The 21739-nt window shown below is 35.9% G+C and overlaps 1 protein-coding gene across 6 annotated transcripts in view; it reads left to right on the top strand.

Annotated features, from left to right (window-relative positions):
- The window catches only part of LAMA2 (laminin subunit alpha 2), a 335487-nt gene that overhangs the window by 84056 nt on the left and 229692 nt on the right, over positions 1-21739 (top strand). For all 6 annotated transcript variants that reach the window (XM_038132678.1, XM_038132680.1, XM_038132679.1 and 3 more), the window contains exons 3-4: positions 1271-1383; positions 14512-14754. In XM_038132678.1, the coding sequence (XP_037988606.1) occupies positions 1271-1383; positions 14512-14754 (356 nt within the window). The remainder of the gene's footprint in view (positions 1-1270; positions 1384-14511; positions 14755-21739) is intronic.

A 21739-nucleotide genomic window follows, 5' to 3' on the forward strand; every position in this document is an offset into this window, starting at 1 on the left:
CCACAAAGCCCTTTAATTGTATCTTTAAATATGTTCAGGCATTCTGGCTTCCCTTAATGAGCAAGGACTCCTGTCCTCCACAGGTGGTTGATGTAGCAAAAAACCAGAAATACAAAGACTATCAGTCTGGCTGGTTGATTTAAGTAGTAATTAAAATTAATTAACCAGTTCATGAAGTAATTATTTGCAATTCTAGGCCTGGCTGGTAATGAATCCTATTCCATTTTTATACCAAGGAAACCTGAGAGTTTAGAAAGCCATCCTTAATAAGAGAGGTAGGGTTTTCTCCTACTGTATGTTCTTGGAAACAGAACTTGCATGGGAGAAACTTACTGTATATGAATTTCCTTTGAGTTATTTTCCTCATAATGTACAGGCTTGCTCTGGAAAATTAGGGACTTCAAAATATAGATCCTTGTACCTTCTAAATTTTTCATTTTGTTATTCTCCATTTTGTACAGGAAAGAAACACAAAAAATAACCTGGAAACATTGAGTGTGATTTTTCTCAGTTTAATAACATTAAAATACTAAGCAAGCAACCTTAGATAATGTAGAAGATCTTGAAATTCAGGAAAAATGCAATTCTGTAAATAAATTTGTATCCCTCTTATTTATGATTCATTTGGAACACTGCAGTAGAGTAAATACAGACATGAAAAATAATGCATCTTGGACTTTGATATGGATTGTAACCAAACAAAGCTTTATATCATGTATGTGAGTCAGAAAATTTTCCAGTTGAGGAATATATTCTGTAATGATTTCTGAATCATTTCCTCTGTAATGATTTGAGAGTTATTTCCTAAATTATTTCCAGGTATGCTTAGAAATGTCTTAGAAATGCCAGTACCAGTACTACTTTAATCTCTGCTTTTCTTGCATGCCGAATCTCAGGTTTCTGATTTGTTGTTTCTGTTGCAGCATTTGATGACTTTGCAGTACTTGAAGCTTTGGAAGAGTGCAGGAAGTGTTTATTTGATTTAAATGCCTGCATTTTCTGTAGCATCAGGAGAGTCTTCTGCAATTAGATGTTCTGAATGACCTAGTGATCATAACCAAAATTAAACAACTAATGTTAGATCAGTATTCCAGCAATAATAAGCATGACTGGTGACCCAAGAGTACAAGAAAAATTAATTTATTCTTTTTTTTTTAAGTCCTGCCTTATTAGTTCAGTAATTGCTTTAAAATCTAGATTTCAGATCTAAAAATAATTAAATCTTCTAATAGATTTGAAATTTATTTATATGTTTCTGCTGTTCTAACAGAACGACACCCGATAGCGAATGCAATTGATGGCAAGAACACTTGGTGGCAAAGCCCTAGTATCCAGAATGGAATTGAGTATCATTATGTGACCATAACATTGGACCTTCAACAGGTAGACTTCTATTTGTTTGTTTCTGGGCTTTCTTTCTTGCATGATAGATTACCTGGATTATCTTAATTTTTGCTCTGTGTTGCTTTCCTATATGAAGACATGACCAGTTTTTCCTATAATTTTCTGTTGTTTATATGGCTATGACTGACTCATTCATTGTAACATAATGTGTCAAATAAAATAAATTATTTCATATATATTTTTAGGAAGTCATGCAGTTTTAAGTACCTTTTATCTGTGAAACTGAAGTACTTGTAGGGTAGGGATTTTTATACCTGGAAGAGCCTTTGAATCCTGGAAGTGTTATTAGCATTCTGGCTCTTGAGCCCTCATTGCTAATGGCAGAAACAATCCTACATCTGCTTTTTTGGCCTTATATATGCAAAAGTATTCAATGTGCATTTCTCTTTCAAATGGAAAAGCCAAAACTTTTACAGAATTTTGAGAGTAGGATTCTGTGCATTGAAGAGGCTTGTGGGGTTTTGTAACATGTCTTTTAAGTTTTCAGAGTTATTTGCTGGTTTGCTCTTACAGCAAGGAATTGTGCCTCTTGTTGGTTGTGAACTGTTAATATGCAAGTAGCTCTGGGGCATTAAAAGTAAATTCCCATCCTTGTTTTCCATCACCCTAGAAATTTTAGTTGTGTGGTTGTTTAGGTCAGTTCTTCTAAACTAGGCTTTACAACTCCTGTTTTTCCCCCTGCTATTTCATTATCTAGATTATTATCAGAAATCTGAAAGTTTTAAGTTTTCTTTTGTATTAAAAGCTAGCAACTAAATGGTTAGTGATGATACTGGAGGAAAAGTTTGGGTTGTTCTAATGTATTTAAAAGGCTTCTTCATGTGCCAGCTGACAGCGGTCTGAGAATGCTGCACTGTGTGTGGCGTGGGTTTGGGGGTTTTTGGGTTACTATTTTTTAAAAACGAGACAAGGATCAAGTCTGACCCTGTTTCTTTCCCATGTCCTACTGCTAACTGTTCAAAGGAAACTTGGCAGTCCTTCTGCGGCTCTAAAGCTGATACCTTCTCTTAAGCCCATTCATTTGTTGTTGGCTGGAATAGAAGCAGTGTTGAGTTTTCTGTGGATGTCAGAGAGGTGGGATAAGACCCTGTGTCACTAATGCTATCTGGCACACCCTTTATGAGCTGAGTAACCCATCTAGTTAGGAATGCATGCGATTTTACTCATCAACATACAGGAACAGAGCAAGTATTGTTCCCCAAAATGTACTAAAAGTTCTGCTGCGATTTGCATGGCTTTTGGACTGCTCAGTAAAGAATAAGTGTTGTTTGTGTCTGGAGAAGTATTAGGAGTTTTTGTTTGCTTATCCAGGAATTTCATAGTCTGAGCATTATAGACTATTAAAGTAACTGGTGGAATATGAAATTTTTCTTTCAGCTGTTGTTTTGTGTAGGAGTCACTATGAACGGTGAAGGTCACCAGATATCTCTGAGATCTCACTTTAAAGAAATTCCATTCTTTACCTTTGGCTTTTAGGAGGTTCAGTAATTGCTATATTTGTGTTGATGAATTCTTGCTTTAAGTACAAAAATGCTTAACTTCCTTTTGTGCGATAGAAATAAAAAATGACAAATCCACAAGTAATGGACTGAAAATTGCAGGAATGCATTAGTTCTTATGTTATTACTGGTAATTATGATAGTACATGGAATGCTTTTAGCAATCCCAATTTCATGAAAAAATCAGAAAAATAATTACAATTTCCTCATTTATATACTGCTTGGCCTTTTAGGGCAGTGACTTTTTTTTTTTTAAACTTTGTTACACAGGGAAGCCATATAAAAATAATGTATACTGTTTAGCAATAGCTAATAAACTAGGGGAAGTAATGTTTACTTAATGTTAGAACAAGCCCAAATATTATCAGTCCTCTTGGGAAAAATGTAGTATTTTTTCTTGTTTTCTCTCAACAGTTGGGTTTTACCTTAGTACTTGCAAAGAGCTTTTATCTATAATGGAGGCTAGGTTTCTAATTCACTGAAGTATGCTTGACATTTTTACTCCATATATTATTAAAATATGAGTTGAAAACTGGAACTATTTGGAACTGAGCATCTTTGATAATTTGCTCTTAACCCTTCACTTTTCCCCACTTTTTAGCCATTGTAACAAGTCTCATCTATATCACAAGAAAATTACGGAACTCCATTCATGCCTGTAAATGCGAGATTATTTTTTACAGTGCTTTTCATCCAGCAAGTGCATAGGAGGTCAAAAATCAAATATACAAATTTATTTGGGAGTTAAATGGAGGTTAAAGCGACAGGTTGAGCTACCTTGGTAGATCCAAGTTTGAAAGGGAGGGTTCACAGATGGGCTGGGTGCCAAGAGAAGCTATCTGCTGTTCTGCAGCTCTTAGTCCTGCTGGTTGGGGAGGGTCTGTCTGCTCTGCCTTGAGAGTGTTGGGCGGCTCAAGTGCAACAGAGGTACTTCAGGTCCCATGAATGCAGCGTTTAGAAGGTCTGAAAATAGGCCTTCTCTTCGAGTATTTCAAAGCTGGGAGTTGGCACAACAGAAATGCTTAGACGTCCAGGGAGAACATATTCCCTGTAGTCATGATATTTCTAAATCCTCAATTGGTCTTAATTTCACAGTGATGTAGAAGATTAGTAGAGTATCTTTAAAGAAAATTGGCAAATTCATGGGAAAACCAGTTGGCATTTTGAGGTGGAGTGGTCAGCCCATCTGTTTCTGATTTCTACACACATCAGGACACTTTTATTAACAAATTCCCAACTACTCTAGGGAACAAGGACATTGGCAATATCCTTGATACTGCTCACATACTTGTGCCAGGAGCATATTTATGTGGACTTAGGCTTTTTTGCTGTGCACTTCATATTTTTTAAATTATGCTGGAATATTTTATGTGAATTGTAGATGTGTGGAACACAGGTGGACCCAGAGTTAATATTCTGGCAGAAATTTCTGGATTTAATAACTATGTCTTAATTGGAGACTCTGGAGGATCAGTTCAGTGTCCAGGTGATGCTTTCCGGGAATACATATATGAAGAAAAAGAAAGTACACTTTACAGAGTCCTGTAAGCTGCGAGAGCTAGAATAACTGGTTAAGCTATGCAGCTGTTTCTCTCTAAAACACTTGTACTTCATCACCTGTAAGTTCCCTAAGCTCTGACAGCATCCAGCTCTTTCACCTTATCTTTTCATCCTGTCCCCTACCCTTCTTCTGTAGGAAGGGAGGAAAGAGTCTAAAAAGTTGTGTTCTGGCTCTATGTAGAAATCACTGCAGTCACCGTCACTTCCAAAGGCAGTCTCAGAACACTTATTACAGGGATGATGTCATACTGCAAACTGGTGGCAGAGACCCGTGAATTAACTAAATATGCATCCCTGCCTATTTTTTTTTTTTTCCTAAAGAAGAAATAACCAGGCCTTTGAATCTTCGCCATTTCAAAGTTGTTGCATGATTTTTGGATTCTGGAACAATCTCTCTGTTATCTGGTTTCAAATTACTAGTGGAATCCATTGTTTGGGTGTTTATACAGTTGAACCCCACAATAAGGTCCAGTTCTACTTAAGAGGTAAATCAGATGATATTTGACAACGTTGATTCTTTTAATACAAAACTGTAGGTTTTTATTTTAACTTACGACAGTTGACCAGACAGTGGCTAAGGAATCAAAACATGTTGAGAAACAAAGCCATATTAAAATAGTCTTTACATATTAGCTGCATAGTCATGTAGGAATATGCATGTCACTGGGCAACATTTGGTTTAATGTTGTATTTTCTCTTCTCTGGAATATCAAATACATTTTCCATTGGGGAAAAAAAATTACAGCTGGCTCTCTGTTGAATACCTTCTGATATCAAATATCAGATCAGCTAAAGGAACGAAGAGGAAGTGAACTATACTGTTGAGTCTTGGGGTATAAGAAGCAGTTTAGTGAAATGAAGTGCCGTTTGGTATTTATGTGTTAAATTTCTATACACATGCAAACATTTTGTTCAGGTGTTCAATTAATATTTTCCTTCTCTCTTTTACCTTATAATAACTGGGCTTAAAAAGATTTCAAAACTGCTTATGTAAAGGTAAGGCTTAAAGCTTCTCTTCATTCTCAAACCAAAAAGTAGTTTAACAGAAATGAAGTTTAGTCCAAACTTGGACTTTTCTCCCACAGATGACAGTCAGTTTTGTTCATCTTCAAAAATGTTTGTCTAAAGAGAAAAAAGTGGAAAAAATGAAAGTCTGTTGAGACTATCACACTGCAATTCCCTGATGGCTGCTCTTCCCCTCGGTGCTGAAAGGGAGATGTTTCTGTACTTCTTGTTCTGGCACTAGCATTTGTGTTGCCAAGCAGGAAACCAGATGTACCTTGGTACTGAAAACTATGTCTTGTTTTGTTTTTTGGGGTGTGGTTTCTGCCAGATCAATTTTCTGATTTGGCTTGCTTGTGTGAGGTTTTATTGCCAGCTTGGGGGAGGGGGCAGCCAACACTCTGTGTTGGCTTCAACACTGTAAAACCTCAAAGAGTACGGTATTGATCTGTGAGCTACAGTCCAAGCCTGCAACATAGTGCTGTCATCCTCAATATTTGTTTTTACTACTTCTTGCTCATGAATCATTCCATTTTGAAGTTATGTAGACATTTGAGAATTCAGAAAACAAATTCTCTCAAAACGAAGTCAGTTTTCTGGCTCAGTTTCACCTAAGCGGTAAATGAACTGTTGAAGAGACAGCCCAAAAGAGATGCAGCTAAAACCATAAAAATGACTGTTGAATCAATTAAAAAAAGAAAAAGTAATTAGATATTCTGTTTTAATAAAGTTTATAGCCAACTTTTAGACAGGTATGTTAGTTGCAATACTCATTATTTTCTTATTTCCTTTTTTGGTTACCTTCATAGGCTTGAATCTTAACATTTTAATGATTCCCTTAAGTTCTTGAGTTTTACAATTTGCTGGTAATTAACTAAATAGATATCTATAGGGTGAAAAAAAGAGTGATTTACCTTTCTGATATTCTTTTAAATTATTGTTACTTTTAAATTATTTTACATTATTAATAAGTATATAATTGTTAAATCTTTTAAAAGTAAGACTATTGGACTTGAAGTCAGCTTATAATGAAAGCTTTTGAAAAACTCAAAAAGAGAAACAAGAAAAAAATTGCATATAAATATACCAGTAAGAATTTATAGCAAACATACCTAGAAAAAATTGTTATATGAAAACAAACAAAACATTAGTAAATATTTTGACATTACAGTAAACATTTTTAAGAACTACCTGTTTTGTATACTATTAGCAAATTTACTTTAGATTACATATCTTTCCACCTTGATTTCTGTTTACAGGAAGGAGAGAATATGTGCACACTAATAAGTAAGAGATTTTATCCAAGGGTTCTTTCTTTTCTCAGAATAAAGTTTTCCCCACTGATGTCACTCAGACAAAAGCCTAAGGAAAATTAAATGATCTTTTTCCCCAGTTAAGGACTGACACTGCACCTTTATGCCTGCCATAATTCCTGAAGAGGCTGCTGCATGAAGGTTTCTAGGTGTTCTAACAAACAACTGTTAGTGAAGATGCTCAAGCTGACTTTCCCACGGCATTAAAAAAGAGAAAGTTTTTCATGAGTTGTTCAATAGTACATGGAGGGAGCTGTCTCAAATGCATTCTGAAATGCTAAGAACCCATCATTGTATTGAAAGATGAATTGCAATACCCGCCAAACAAAGTGCTGTAAGCTGTGTTGAAGAGTTGTACTAACAATAAAATCCGCAGGATTATTATGCCCATTTTTTTATGCTCGCCACTAAATCAGACCATAAATTTATTGCTTTTTGCTTAGGCACAAAGATTTCTAAGTGAGCAAATCCTTTCATCTTCATTTCATAATAGACAGTAACGAAGATTTTCAGCAGTGTTGAGAATGTATACATTTTCTTTTTGAGGTTACATGCCTTATATTTTCCCTGGATGTCTGTAAAACATATACATTCCACTTTTCTAATTTTGGCTTTAAGGAAAAGAGCTATTCTCCTTTGAATCCAGTGACACATACATTCTGACATGAATATGAGGTTGTGCTCTGATTTTGTGCTGTTAGCTGTCTTGGTTCTAAAGAAAATTGTGGAGTCTGGGAGAATGGTGATAAGTAAGGGATTCATGGGATTCTCAGTCCTGAGGAGATTTTGTTATTGATATTGAAGAAATATGTTGTCTTTAAATATTTTATGATAAATAAAAAGTTTACTTGAAAAAATAAGTTTTGCAGCTGATGATGGTTGTGAAATAGTGCTTCTGTTGTGATAGGCACATTAAAATGTATAGATTTGGTATGAGTAAGTGAGAGCTCATGAGAGGACCCTGCATGGAAACATCACTGAAAGAAATAAGAATGCTTCACTCTGAGTAATCTCAATGCTAATAGACCCAGGGTGAGCATCAGTTCTTGGATGTAGAAAATTTTTAAAAAAGGATTTTTTTGTGTGTGTTTTAAGTACCAAAACAGTGGAACAAACATTTCTATCCTCCCCTCTTGTCCAGGTTTTAAGAAGAAGAGTTTGGATATTGGCATTTTCATCAATTTTCCTTTTCTCAAAATAGTCTTCCTCTATGGAAAGAAGTGATAAACTTTAGAAAATAAAGAGAAATTGCTTTCTGCTATTATTTGAAAGTATTGTGAAAAGAGATTGTTAACTTCAGCCCTGTATTCGGGTATACACCAGGCCAATGATGAGCAGCAAAAATAGTCAAGAGAAAGCAGCTATTCTTTTTGAGGCCTTCACAAACAGCTGGACAGTTAGTAATGGAGAAAACCAACTGAGAAAATTACAAAGAAAAAAGTTGGCATTGACAGAAACTTTATAGGTTCTGATGCCTTCCATTTGGCTTAATGTGTCTCTGATATTCAACAGCTGGACAACTTGAGTACTTTACAGTTTGACATTGTATAAAGTGCATTCTTTCAATAGACTTTGCAGGGTTTTTTTAGTTTGGTTTTTTTTAATGACATCTTATAACATGAACAAAAGTTGAGAAGTATTAGTACAATGTGGTTTTTGTCACAGAGAAGAAAGTGTTCTTAAAAGAACTTGTGCCTCTCCAGCAGTTACATACATGGAAGGGAGGAAGCTGAGCTTGTTCTAAATTCAGGTGTTTTTGTAGTTTTTTGAAAACAAATGTTCTGCAGGCATTAACTGTATGGGACTGAGCATTGTACAAAAGTGAATTTTTGCCTAACTAGAAATGATTAATTTGTAACTAGTTTGGAGGCACCCACCTTAGAGCTTTTCAAGATTGGCTATGTTAAAATCTTTCTCAGTTTTTCCCATGAAGTGCTGTGGACATCTTAATTTGCATGACATTTGTAGCTGCAACTTTTTGTAGTTACAATTTTTCTGGACCGATGATGCCCTGCTAAGATTGCTTTCACACCAGAAAAAAAAAAATCTATGTTGGAATCAAGCATGTGTTTCTTTCAGCCCAAACTCCCCATCTGGTAGCAGGATTTCAGTTGGAGGCAGCTGAGAGGCACAGGAGCAACATTGTCATTAAAGGCAAACTGTGACATGGTGGGAGATGTTCAGCTCTCTAAGCTGATATAAGTCGAATCCTGCTAAGTGTATTTTTTTTCCACCCATGCTAACATTTTCTATTGCACCAGTTCTAACTGTGAGCAGAATATTTGAAATGATGGCCACTGTCTCTAAGGACAGTAATAGAAAAAATATGTGCTGGATGGCCATTTGAGGAATCTGGAAAGCCATTCAGTTTCTAAAGAAGACTTTTTCTCTGTGTGAGTTGGATGTGAGACTAAAATGAGAAGATTAGTTGTTCTTTAATAGCCAATTGTATAAAAATTCTTGCATCAAAATTATCTACTCTCTTTCATACATAATAAATCCAAACAATAATCTGTAACAGTATCCATGAATTGAAATATTACTGACCTTATAAACTGGCCTCTGAGAACACAAGGAACCATTTCTCAAAATTCACAAAAATCTCTGCTTCAATTCATGAGTAGTTGAATTTGGTCTGTTTCATGCCTTAAACCTTTGTGAGAGGCCAATCCAAAATGAGAAACAGTGAAAATGTGGCGTTTAAGATGCATGATGTGCTGCATATATAACAATTGTTTTTATATGTGAGTATTAAGATAGAAGTTAATGACTGAGGAACACTTTTGCATTGAGAATCTGTTTATGTTTGTGATTTCTGATTCTTGGTCACGTGTGGTATTAGAAGTTCAGGCCTATGTCTGTTTTCACATTCAGACTGTAGCAAGGCAGAGCTCATACTCCTGAGATAGTGAAACCCACACATGGCTGCACAAAGCAACATGAATAGACCACAGTTCTCTGTCAGCACCCACATGAACACAAACACAGCACAGCCTGCTTCACCCTCTTCTCCAGCCGATCAGAATTAATGTCTGCTAGGGGCGTATACATCTATGGATGCAACTTCAAGTTAGCTCTTATTCACACATACCCACTGAAGAGAGAGAGCACACCTAAAAAAGATATTTAGAAACAGGATTTAGTGAGAAAATAGGATAGACTTCAGTGATTGAGGTCAGGATTAACACGCTGAATAGCCAGCTAGTTGTAGTCAACTGGTTCCTTTCATCTCCTTTTCCCTCTGTCTTATACTTGTTCCTTCTTGATCTACTTCCTACTTCATCTTGATCTACTTCTATTCCTTCACCTAAACAGTTCCATTGTTAGTCTCATCTATTTATACAATCCCCTTAACGCATTCCATAATGACTTCTGTGTAGACTTTCCCTGCTTCTCTTAATGAGGGAGACCCCCCTGTAGCTAATAAACCCCCTTTAACCTCAGGGTGTTCTGAGGTAGCCTCGACTCCTCTGGATGGTTTTCACAGTGGGACAGGGGGTGTCTGCAGTGCTTTTTCTGTCCCTATCGGCACTTTTAAATAACTGCTTGCATAAATCTGTGTCATGGTAAAGGTCATATGGTGTGACAGTATTTATACCAACCTGTAAGGAAACTAGTCCTTGCCTAAGTCCTGACACTGAACTGCGATAATAATCAGAAACATAATATGACTGTAGTAAACAAGTAGATACAGAGTTTACACCAGATTGTTGATGGAAGCCTCCATTAGGGCAAATAAATTATTCTGTTGAGAAAATGAAATGGAAATACTTCCGTAGAATTGTGTGGTACCATTTTTTTCTCTGCTGATATTCTGATTTACATGAACATTTTCTAACTGAAGGATTTATTTTTTTAAATAGAAGCGCAAGTGGGAGTCGGACACAATGAGATTTCCTGCTTCAGTAGTTAACCCTATGTAGATTAATGATTCACTTCAGCTCTAGCTGAATAATATTAGTGTAGCAAATTATCCTTTATAGTAGGATGCACTTTTCTGTGTCTTATGAGGCATTCACAAGAAGGTACAGTGCTATAACTTATGGAAGTGTTCCTACAATATGTGCTTCATAGTTCTCTCTGCTGAGACAATTACCAGTGAAAATGAGACCCAAGACTCATTTTGTTTCTCATCTTGAGGATTATGTTGCCTATAATTTGGGAAAGGTTTAAAGGAGTATTTAGACTATTTCCCTCCTACTCCCATAATTATACTGCTATGGTCACATGAGCAGGAACAAGTAGAAAAAAGCACCAGCTGTGCTTTGGCAGCTGTGTTAATGATCTTTTGCATGCTACCAGGAAGCTTGGTATTGCTGCATTTTCCCATTTGTATAAGCAAGCTTGGGTCTCTAGGTTGCATTCTGTTGCACTTGTACAAATCCAGATGTGCTCTAAGATGGTGCAGTTGCTCTGTCAATTGACGTGTGTTGGTTTATTGGCGCCATCTGAAAAAGTGAACCAAGCTGCTCCATTGATTACCCTGGGGGAGTAGAAGCTCGGTGTTACAATGTACTAGGAAGGCTGGCTTCAGAACGCTGAACCATGCCACTTTTTTTGATTGTGGAAACAAATGCAACAAAACTCAATGATCCATTAGACTTTACTAGTTTTCTCATGCCAGTAAGTACTTACTGGTTTTGTGTTTGCTAAAAAACTCCACAACAAAAGAAGAGTTACTCTTTTATCTGGACAGGGACAGTTTTCCAGCTGATTGGAAAGTCAGCATTGCTTCCATTACATTTATTTGCTTTGAGAATAATCATACAGCTGCTATTAATTTGTGTCTGTTTGTTGCCATTACCAGCTTGCTGAGAAAGCACAGTAGAACATGGTATGCCCCATGATTGCTCTCTGCCTCACAGCATTGTGGTGAGCTGGTAGTGCCTGGTGTAGCTGACTGAGCTGGGACAACCATCTTCTCATGTCATGCTAAAGCTATAGCTGTCCCCCAAAGGAAAGGTGTTTTTAAGAAGCATGGATTAATGTCCTCTACTGTCTTCAGCCTAGCCTTAGAAAGATCAGGAATAATATCAACCAGGTCATGTTTTTGATGCATGATGCTTTTGGTGCATCTTCCTTTGTCTGCAGTTAGCATTAACAGTCTACCAATTTTTAAAAATACTGGTAGTTCCAGCTCCGTTTCTCTGTCCAGGAAGTTAGTGGGTTGCAGATAGCTCAGTGCTGTGACAAAAGGAACTCTTAGAGGCTGGGAGAGTAGTAGTCTGAATCAGGTTGAAAACTGTAGCTGAATAGTAGTTAAAATCAACAGCTCTTTATGTGTATTCTTTGATTTACATTAAGAAGTTTTTTTCTTGTCAGATTTAGATTAAGAGAAATTATATCCATTCCATTGTGATGTGCAATATGCTGTTTACTCTCTGCTGCTTTTTTTTGTGGTTTTTTTTGCAGTTTCATTTACAGAGCATGCTAAAAATAATGAAAGCCAAAGGTGTATATTAAATTGCAGTCAAGCAGTGCACTATCTGAAGGCAAGAAACAAGACTTCAAACACATTCTCAGCAAAATATGCAGGGGAATATTATTGGAAAAGGGCTTCAATTTGAAAAATCACCGTAAAAAAATTTCCCTCTCTCACACAGCCTAGTATTTCAAAGCAAGCAAACAGAAAAAAGACTTCCTGTTGATCACACCTCTTGGCCCCACAGAGCCAGTGCATCCAAGATGTTTGCAGAGCTAAATGGTTTTTTGGCTGTATTTAACAATGAATCTTTCATGAAATTTTGCAAATTTTAGGACTTCCAAAAAGGAAACTATATATACACACACCTGTGGCTATGAATTTATTGTGAGAGATGTCCTAAACCACAGATCTTCCATGACAGAAGCCCTAGCAATGTGTTTAAACTCAGTTGTTACCCATTCAACCTATAAGGAACCGTCTTATTCTGAGAACTTGAGGTAAATTGCTTATGTAAAATTAAAAAAAAAGTATTTAAAAGTACTCTGGAATGAAATCTCAATTCTGTATTTCTTACATTTCTAAGATTTTAACTGGGGGGTGAGCAGTTTGGAGAGATTTGTTAACGTTTTGCTTGTCTCGTCTCTGTTTATTGTAAAGAGTATTAGTGACACTGATCCAGGATAGTTAAAACTATGTTTGTGGCCACAAGGGAGTATTTATATATATATATATATATATATATATATATATATATATATATATATACATACAAATATCTATGTAAATGAGTTTAAGAGAGGAAAGGGGATTTCTGAAAGGGAACAAGTGATTGTATGATTTCTGTTGTAACAATGGAATGAAACACAGGTTTTTTCATTCTCTGGAGTGTTTATTTACTGCTATTGAAGAAAAATATTGAGATAATCCTCCAAGAAGTTACAGTTACAGACATGTTCTTCAGATTGAAATAAATACAGCCTCACTCACTTCTTATTCCACTGAAAAACTTAGGCTGCTAGTGATTTATTTTCCTGACTGAAGTGACTGTGAATCTTACCACACTTTCAGCATCTGCACAGAAGGCAGGAATGATAGTTGGAGGTACAGACGTCTTTGTCTCCATCATAAAGTATTCAGAAATACTTGCTGTACTCTACCACTTAACACATTTTCTATTTTACAGTAATACTGGTGGGTAATAAACACCAATTCAAATCTCCTTACTGTTTCTTTCATTGTTTACTGTTGGATATTCTTTTGGTACCTTTACTGATCATCTAAGCATTCACAAGAGATTTTGTGTGGACTAAGTCTGAATCTTGCAGCTTCATTACAGTGACTGTCCAATACTGAAAGCTTTAAGTATTAAATTAACACTGCCATGATACCCTCTGACATCATCATGTGCAGACTTACAGCACTGCATCTTAAAAATATTAACTTAAAATGTGTTCTGCTTTTCTAATAGAGATAGCTGCTTCTTTTCCTTGGCTTCAGTTCTATCTCTGTAGCATATGGCTGTTAGTAGGTTAAAAGGCAAACCAAACCAGACCTGCATCACTAATGTTTGTCATTCTGTAATTGCAAATGTATTTGTGGTTTGCATTCCAGCAAGCGTGTACACAGAAATAAACCTTGATAAATCAATTGAATAGGCAGGTAAAATGGACTATAATGAGCATTGATTATCTGCTTGCATTCTGTTTTGATATTTGATGTGTCTCTGTCCTGTAAAGCTTGTTCATGGTCACAGTGCTGAGTTGAGTGAATATTTTATAGAATGATTGAAACAAGATTATTTTATAGAATGACTTCAGCATGATGTGATTATCTTTCAATAGCTTAAAACTCTGTTTTTCTTTAACAGAGATAGAGTTGTAATAGTTTGGCAACTCTTAAACATTGTGGAAAGTGTATGTCTATAAATACACATAAAGAAACAATGCCACTCTTACAAATTGAAAATACTTGAAAACAAAATTTGCAAACATGTGGCTGAAATGGCAGTTTAGCAATTACCTACTAAGCCTACTGAGCTATGTGAAACTTAGAGTGCTTTGTAATTCTATTTTCAAATTTTCTGTTGGCCTAATGCAGCTAACTTTTTTTTTAAAAGAAATTTCAGCGGAGAATTTGTTTCTGTTTTAAGAGTTTCCGTGTAATCCAAGGCCATATTGCATTTCTAGGGGAAAGAAAACCAGTCCAGCATTAGCATATTTACTGTACTTATTTTGGCAGCTATGAAGAAATTGGAATGAATTTTCCATTGTGTATTTAGTTGTATTTTAACAATACTTGTATTTTTCAGGTTTTCCAGATCGCGTATGTTATTGTGAAAGCAGCTAACTCCCCTCGTCCTGGGAACTGGATATTGGAGCGCTCACTGGATGGTGTGGACTATCAGCCGTGGCAGTACTATGCCATCACAGACAGCGAGTGCCTGACCCGCTACAACATTCATCCCCGGCCTGGAACCCCATCCTACATGAAAGATGATGAAGTCATATGCACTTCTTATTATTCCAAAATCCACCCTCTGGAAAATGGGGAGGTAAGATCAGATGGCGTTCCATACGTAACATGGCAGAAAAAAACCCCTTTTGGTTAATTGGCTAATCTGCCCTCAGTAGACAGTGGTAGAATCGAAAGATGTGGAGAGAATCTATTTGCAAATTTTAAAAGCTCATGTTACATGATTCTATAGAGATGCACACAAGGTTCACTTTAATAAGAAAATTCTACCGAGTAAACTAAGAAGTAAAAGACTTTATCAGCTAGGCATTTAGTCCTTTCAGACAACTTTACATGCTTGAAATATGTTCCCATGTCACTTGTGAACAAAGGGGAGAATACTTGGAAAAATCACAGACTCAGTGAAGTCATAAAACACTTTTCTTTTAAATGCATTTTCAGTCCCTGTGTATAAGCCAGGATGTCAAATGATAATGACTTTAACCAGAATTTAATTTAATGCCTTAAGAGCTGACCCTCTGCCCCTGTTTATGCCTATTTCTTGTTCTTTCAGAGATCTCTATTTTACTCTAAATCCAGGCTCATGAATCATGGACCAGTCATTTGTTCTAATTGAGTGTGTGGAAAAGATGTGGTGGACTTGAGAATGAGAATCTGTAGTTGAAAGAGCAAGGCAAATGTAACACCTGTAGCTGAAAATGCAGTCTTTTCAGTCACTTAAAATGATGAGAGAGAAAGCCATGTGTAACACTTTCCAGCTGCATTTTTTTCACTATTTTTTTCTGATACTTGCTCTGCAAATGAAATTTTAGCCTCAATATTTATCCCTCTGATATTTTTTCTGTTCCGCTTTTTAATTATTTATTTTTGTATAAATAAGTACAAAATTACTTTCTTCTGTTCCCCTAAATGCAAAGCAATGTTCATACGCAAAATTGTTAATACAGTTGTTTTTGAGTCCTGCATCTAGATATATATAGTTTCTTTCTGTTCTCAGAAAATTTACAATTCCAGTTGCAAAAATTTGTAGATACACTTCAGAAAGATATAACCTTGAATCTAAGAGAGTCTCAGATTATGAAGAGTTATCGGATGGGAAATAATTTGCAGTTCTACAAAAAATTGCAAGTATTTTGTATTTGTAGTTGTGCTTGTATCATTAGTGCTGTATCATTTGCATGGCTATTTGTTCTTGTAAAATCTAGCATGAGCAGATAAAGTGATATTAAAAGAAATAGTGCATATACATGTGCTGTATTTCTAAGCTTGTTCCAGCTGGGTGCTTTTTGAGGGGTGAACAGAACCTGAGTTGGCAATTTATCACTTGCAAAGGAATTTTTTACTGTTTCTTTGGGAGAACATGTCTGTACTGAAAATATAATACAAAAGTAATCATTCCAGTAATTAATTTAATTCACATTGTTCCATTTATTTGGTTATCCAGTTCTCTCACAGGCAGATATTGATTCCAGTAGTCTGCTCTCTTCTTGGTTAAACCAGTGAGTCTCTGTGTTCTTCACTGGCTGAGCTAAACAGCAAAGAACTTTATTCAACACACTGGTATATGTCCATGACTGAAACATTGGCTCAAAGCCTACTGCATTGAGTTGAACTTAATTCTGATCTTAAGTGTGCAATTAACAATTTTTAACCAGGTCTGATGTGCTCTATCCTTTCCTTAGTAAATTACCTACATCTGGTATGTGGTTTCTTTAAAGACAAAGATTACTTTGAAGGGAGGAATGTATCTATTCTATTCACTTGGCAAAGGGGAGTTGTTAGACACTGGCATACTCATGAAAGGCATGGGATAAACCCTAAGTTAATCTTACCTCCTGTAAGTAGTTATTAATCTGAAATGTGGCTGTTATAGAGAGAGAACAGCTTGAAATGGAAAACCTAAGTATTAACCTTTATAGTGATTGGAAGAGTGAACCATCATTCCACGTGAACTAATTATCTTACATTTTTAACAATACTCTTTTCATAAGTAAACCACTAGTTTCAGCTGTCTGAGTAGCTAAAGACTGCATTATGAAGTAGCATTTACAGAGAATTAACCCAGGTTAATTCATTTTCATATTTTGTCAAACATGAACATGAAAAATAACATTTCTACCAATATCATATTTATCTGCAATTGTGTTGCTGGTGGTATTTGTCTCCTGGTCTTTCAGTGGAACTACATCTGCATATAATTTATGTTCATTCCAGGAGAGTAATTTTGTTCTGTGAATCAGATATTGCAGTCATCTTGTAAGACTGGTAGGGTTATGAAATGTAAATAAAGTACCTTTACTTTAGCCCCATGAGTTGCTTAGGCACACCATTCTGGTGTCCACCCAGAAAACCTGCATGAAGTGCACAAGGAGCATGCTTGGCAAGCCAGTGCCAGTGTCAAATGTGCATCTGCAGTACTGTCTGAAGTTAAAAGTTGTGTAAGTTGTCATCTTGGAAAAATCTGAAAATATTCTTCTTATGTATGCTTTCACTGAACATTTTAGTTAGTTACTTGATTCATTAGGATATTTCCAGAAATGTTCATTCTAAGCCAAATATTTTTTTCTTTTAGTACTATTCCTATTTGCACCAGTAATATTGTCTTGGCCAGTCACAGAATTAGAACAAGCAACAGCTAGAACAACAGAGCAAACAAAACAACAACAAATAAACAAAAACCTTTTATGATTTATCTTCAGATTTGTGTAACTAGTACAAGTTTAAATCAAATGGGAACAAGTAATCTATAGACCATAGGGATTATTTGCAAAAAGTAATTTTATTGAATGAGTTAATGGAAAATTGTGTAACAATGACTTCCAAATGAAAAAAAAGTAAGAAACTCTCAAAGAAATTTCTCTAAAAGTGAAAACTTGAATGCAGAAAGATTCCTAGCATTCTGGTTTCCATACTAAGCTATCAGTGATAGCTAGAAAAGCAGTGTGTCTCTATATCGTACTGGCTAAGGTAGACTTTTAGCAAAGCTGTTTCACAACATCATGGAATGGGTAAGAATGGAGGGGACCGTAGTGGGTCATCTGGTCTAAACTCTTTGTATAAGCAGGGTCATCCTAGAGGACATGGCACAGGATCGTGTCCACAGAGTTTTTTTAATATCTCCAGTGAGGTAGACTCTGTAACCTCTCTGGGCAATTTGTTCCAGTGCACAGTCACTGCACAGTAAAGAAATTCTTCCTTGTGTTTGGGTAGAATCTCCTGTGCATCAGTTTCTGCTTGTTGCCTCTAGTACCGATGCTCAGCACCACTGAGAAGAGCCTGGTTCATCTTCTTGCCAGCTCTCTTTCAGATACTTACATACATCAATGAAGACCCCTCTGTGTCATCTCTTCTTGAGGCTGAACAGGCCCAGCTCCTTCAGCTTATCCTCATAAGAGAAATGCTTCAGTTCCCAAATAAATATAAGAGCTAAAGCTTCCCAAAACAAACACTATTTCAAAACAAAAATTAATGTTCCTCTGTCTCCCTGTGCCAGAAAAATAAGGGGAAGAGGTTATTTCACTTAATGAGTTATTTGTTACCTTTTACTGAACTGATGTTTCTTGCTTTAATAGTATTTTAAAATATTCTTTTACACTGAGTAAGAAAGACCCGTTTATATAAGGAATAATAGCTGGTGATGTGAGTCTGGTATTTTCAAGTAAATAAGAATGCTTATTTTGTTTTCATCTTTACTTAAACACTGTATTAGAATGCAATTTCTTTGTTTCTTTATTTCCTCAGATGATCATTAGTTTGAGAACTAAAAGTTAGTGGGTTACCATAGTGATTTTTACTTCATTTTGCTTACACAGGAGCCTCTGATGTTTACATCCAGTTTGCACCATTTTATTGAAATATTTCTGCTTCTGCTAGACTGAAATTTGTTTCACAGCCTCTTTACCTTTATGACTAGGTGAATGTAAGATTCTGAACATTAGCCTTCAATGTTGTAATTTTCTTTTCCGTGAGATGCTGAAAGATTTCTTTTAGCAAATGCTTGCTTGAATTAGTACATGTAGGTTATTTGTATTTTGATACATTGGAATCTTCCCTCTTGCTTGCAGTTGTTTCAAAGCTGGACCATCTGAAAACTTCAGGTGCAACAGATGATCACTATAACATGCTAGGAAAATATATGCCTTTTCATAGAAAAAGGACACATAGTTTTGTAGGAAGTAAAATTGGAGGTTACACTTGGAAACAGCGTTCTTCGAACATACATGGATTTAGAGTGTTTTGTTCAGGCTAGGAGAGAATAAATACTTCAGTTTTAAAAAATTGTTCTGTTTTTTCTTAGTTCTTTGTGCAAGCAGATATTGAAAGTCACATGCAAAGAAGACAGAGGAAGAAAAGCTTAATTAATCTGATAGCTAAGCACTTCATTTTACTGAGAAGGCAAAAGCACCTTTTCCCCTCCTGCCTCACCTCTCCCCCCACACCAATATTCTGGGAAATATTGAGTTTCCCTACAATAAAGCTTTCTGAAAGTTTAAAATTTGAGAGTAAGGTGGTGAATTTAATTCCTACACTTTAAAGTCTTAATTGAAATACCCAATTGTCTCCCTTGTCTGTTATCAAATAGAGTTATTCTGTCAAAAGTTGGTTAAAAAATATAATTATTTCTGGTGGTGTCGAAGGTATGTAAACCTTCAAGGAAAAGAAATCATTCCCTCTTTGTGGGCAGAATCCATTGTCAGAAGATTCTGCTTCAAAGGATATTTCTGTGGTTGATTAGAGTTTGGGTTACACAGTGACAACGGAGAGATGAAATCTCAGGATTCAGTAAATATTTCCTTGTAGTAAGTAAGAGAAACAGTCTCTGTCCTGTGTGAGATGCCTTTTATATGTTATTTTCAGTTGCTGAGAATGTTCTACCTTGACATGGAAATATAGAAAAGTTGAAGGATACAGGAAGCCCTGTATTTGAAGGGAAGTAGTCTGATTGTAGGAATGAGAATGACACCTAATAGCAGTATACCAAGTGGACCAAATTTCCAAAATATTTGTCTAGATTCCTCTAACACATCTAACACAGCCCTTGGAATTGCTTGATACTTTTCAGTAGGAAGCATTTAAAAAGCAATTAGTGTGACCAAATAGTTGATAAAACAGCATTGGTAATGAGTATTGGTTTATTATTTTGGAGGTAATATAGTTACACATCTGCTATGTTCCCTTTTAAACTACATGGCACTTCCATGTTCAAAGGGGAAAATTGCAGACTGAAAGACTTTGGCAAGAGCTGTTTGTATGAATAATGGAGTCAGAGGTTCTCTCAGTCCTGATGTCCTTACACAAGAAAATTCCTTCTGTCTCCTCTATGGCTAAGGCTGAAGCAGAGGACTGACAGGGAGGAGAGTTATGGTGGAATTAAGTAACCTATCGTCTTCATATTGTGTAATCAGAATCTGTATTTCTATCACTGCTATCACAGTGGTGAGAATGATACTGCAGTGAAGGTGATGCTTCAGTTCTGCTCCTTTAAATGCTTAATCTCATAGCTTTCTTGTAATTTTAGCAATGTAACTGTAATGTAAAAAAATACTCTGTGGTAGTACAGACAAGCCTTGTGTAAGCATGTTCATTTGTCTTTATATTCTTCAGTCAAGTGGAAGTTCAAAGTGTGTACTTACCAAGTAAAGAAGAAAAATAAACAGAAACAAGTGCCTTGGCAGTGTTTTTTTAAAATTTTGTTCACTTGTTGCCATAGCACTTGAATGCTTGTGTTGTTTCCTTTTTTAAATGCATGCCTCAGGTCCCAGTACTTTGCTGAGCTTGCCTCAGGCCAGTGATACCATGAACATTGAACTCTAGTATTTCCCAATGTTTGCATGCTAGTTTTCTCCTCTTCATACAATAGTGCTCGTCCTGTTTGGTGCAGTCTCAGTGGTTCACAGAGAAGGAAGGGAAGAAAAAGAGACTTAGAATTGGACTTTAAAGTGTGTTCTTCTCATACCTAAATTTAGACTGAGAATGGCAATGCTAAGAGGACAGAGGGTATGAATTTTGGAAGTACTCAAAATTGAAATGTATTCAGTTGCAGACTAAAAGTTTTGAGTTTATTTCTTTTTCTTTTTTTTATATATTAATGATACAGAGGCTACACGGTTTCTAAAAAAAAATTGCCTAAGAGTTTGTGAATTACAGTGTTGATGCTGCCTTTATAGTTCCTATTTTTAGATTGATCCTCTCAGCTCCTAACATGTATTCAGTATCTTGTCTTTATTGCAAAATAATTTTCTGAAATCTGAACTCTTATTTCCCCTTGAGTAACACTGGTAGGTGTATTTTCAAGTGCAAAAGATGTAGAAAAGACATCAATGGTAAAAAGTAATGCCATTAATATATTTTGTCCGTGCCCTCAACTGCAATCACCCGAGGCATTTCTCATGAGTATGCTAAATTTCCATAGATTTGACTTGCATTTCTGTACACTTCAGTACAGTACTTGTGGTTATGGCACATGTTGTCTTGTACCAGTGTTGTGTTGCTATATTTTCACTGGGAAAAAAAAAAACCAATCACCATATAAAAAAAAATTAGGTAACAGTCTATTATTAATGGATGAAACTGTTCAGAAATTTAAGTGGATTCTACTTCCAGCATCACAGTTTAGTCAAAGACATTAGGCAGAGACTAATGAATGCAGTCTGACTCAGAATCCAAAATAGGGATCTGTGAAGAGCTTTTTTCAGCTTGACGTCTGAAGAGGGAGAATAACAATAATTTTAAATAATTCAAATTTTTTTTCCCAAACAATGAAAGGCAAATTTTTATTTTGATTGACATGAATTGTTCCATGTGATGCAAAATGAAAACATTTTATTTGGTCATTTATTTTTTTTTTCAATGCAAAGACAATGAAAACAAATTTCACAAAACTATGAATGGAGGACATGTGACAGTCTTTTGCTTAGAATGCAAAAGAAAACTTCAGCAAACAGAGATCTTACCAGATGCAATCCTTGCATCCAAGATGTTTTGCTTCCCAGGTTTTTAGCATACTTTGAGTCAGGCTGTCTAGCTAGGTGGCACAGCTTCATTTTCTAAGAAATAATGAGTTT

This window comes from Motacilla alba, chromosome 3 (assembly GCF_015832195.1).
Source record: "Motacilla alba alba isolate MOTALB_02 chromosome 3, Motacilla_alba_V1.0_pri, whole genome shotgun sequence".
Classification (NCBI taxonomy): Eukaryota; Metazoa; Chordata; class Aves; order Passeriformes; family Motacillidae; genus Motacilla; species Motacilla alba.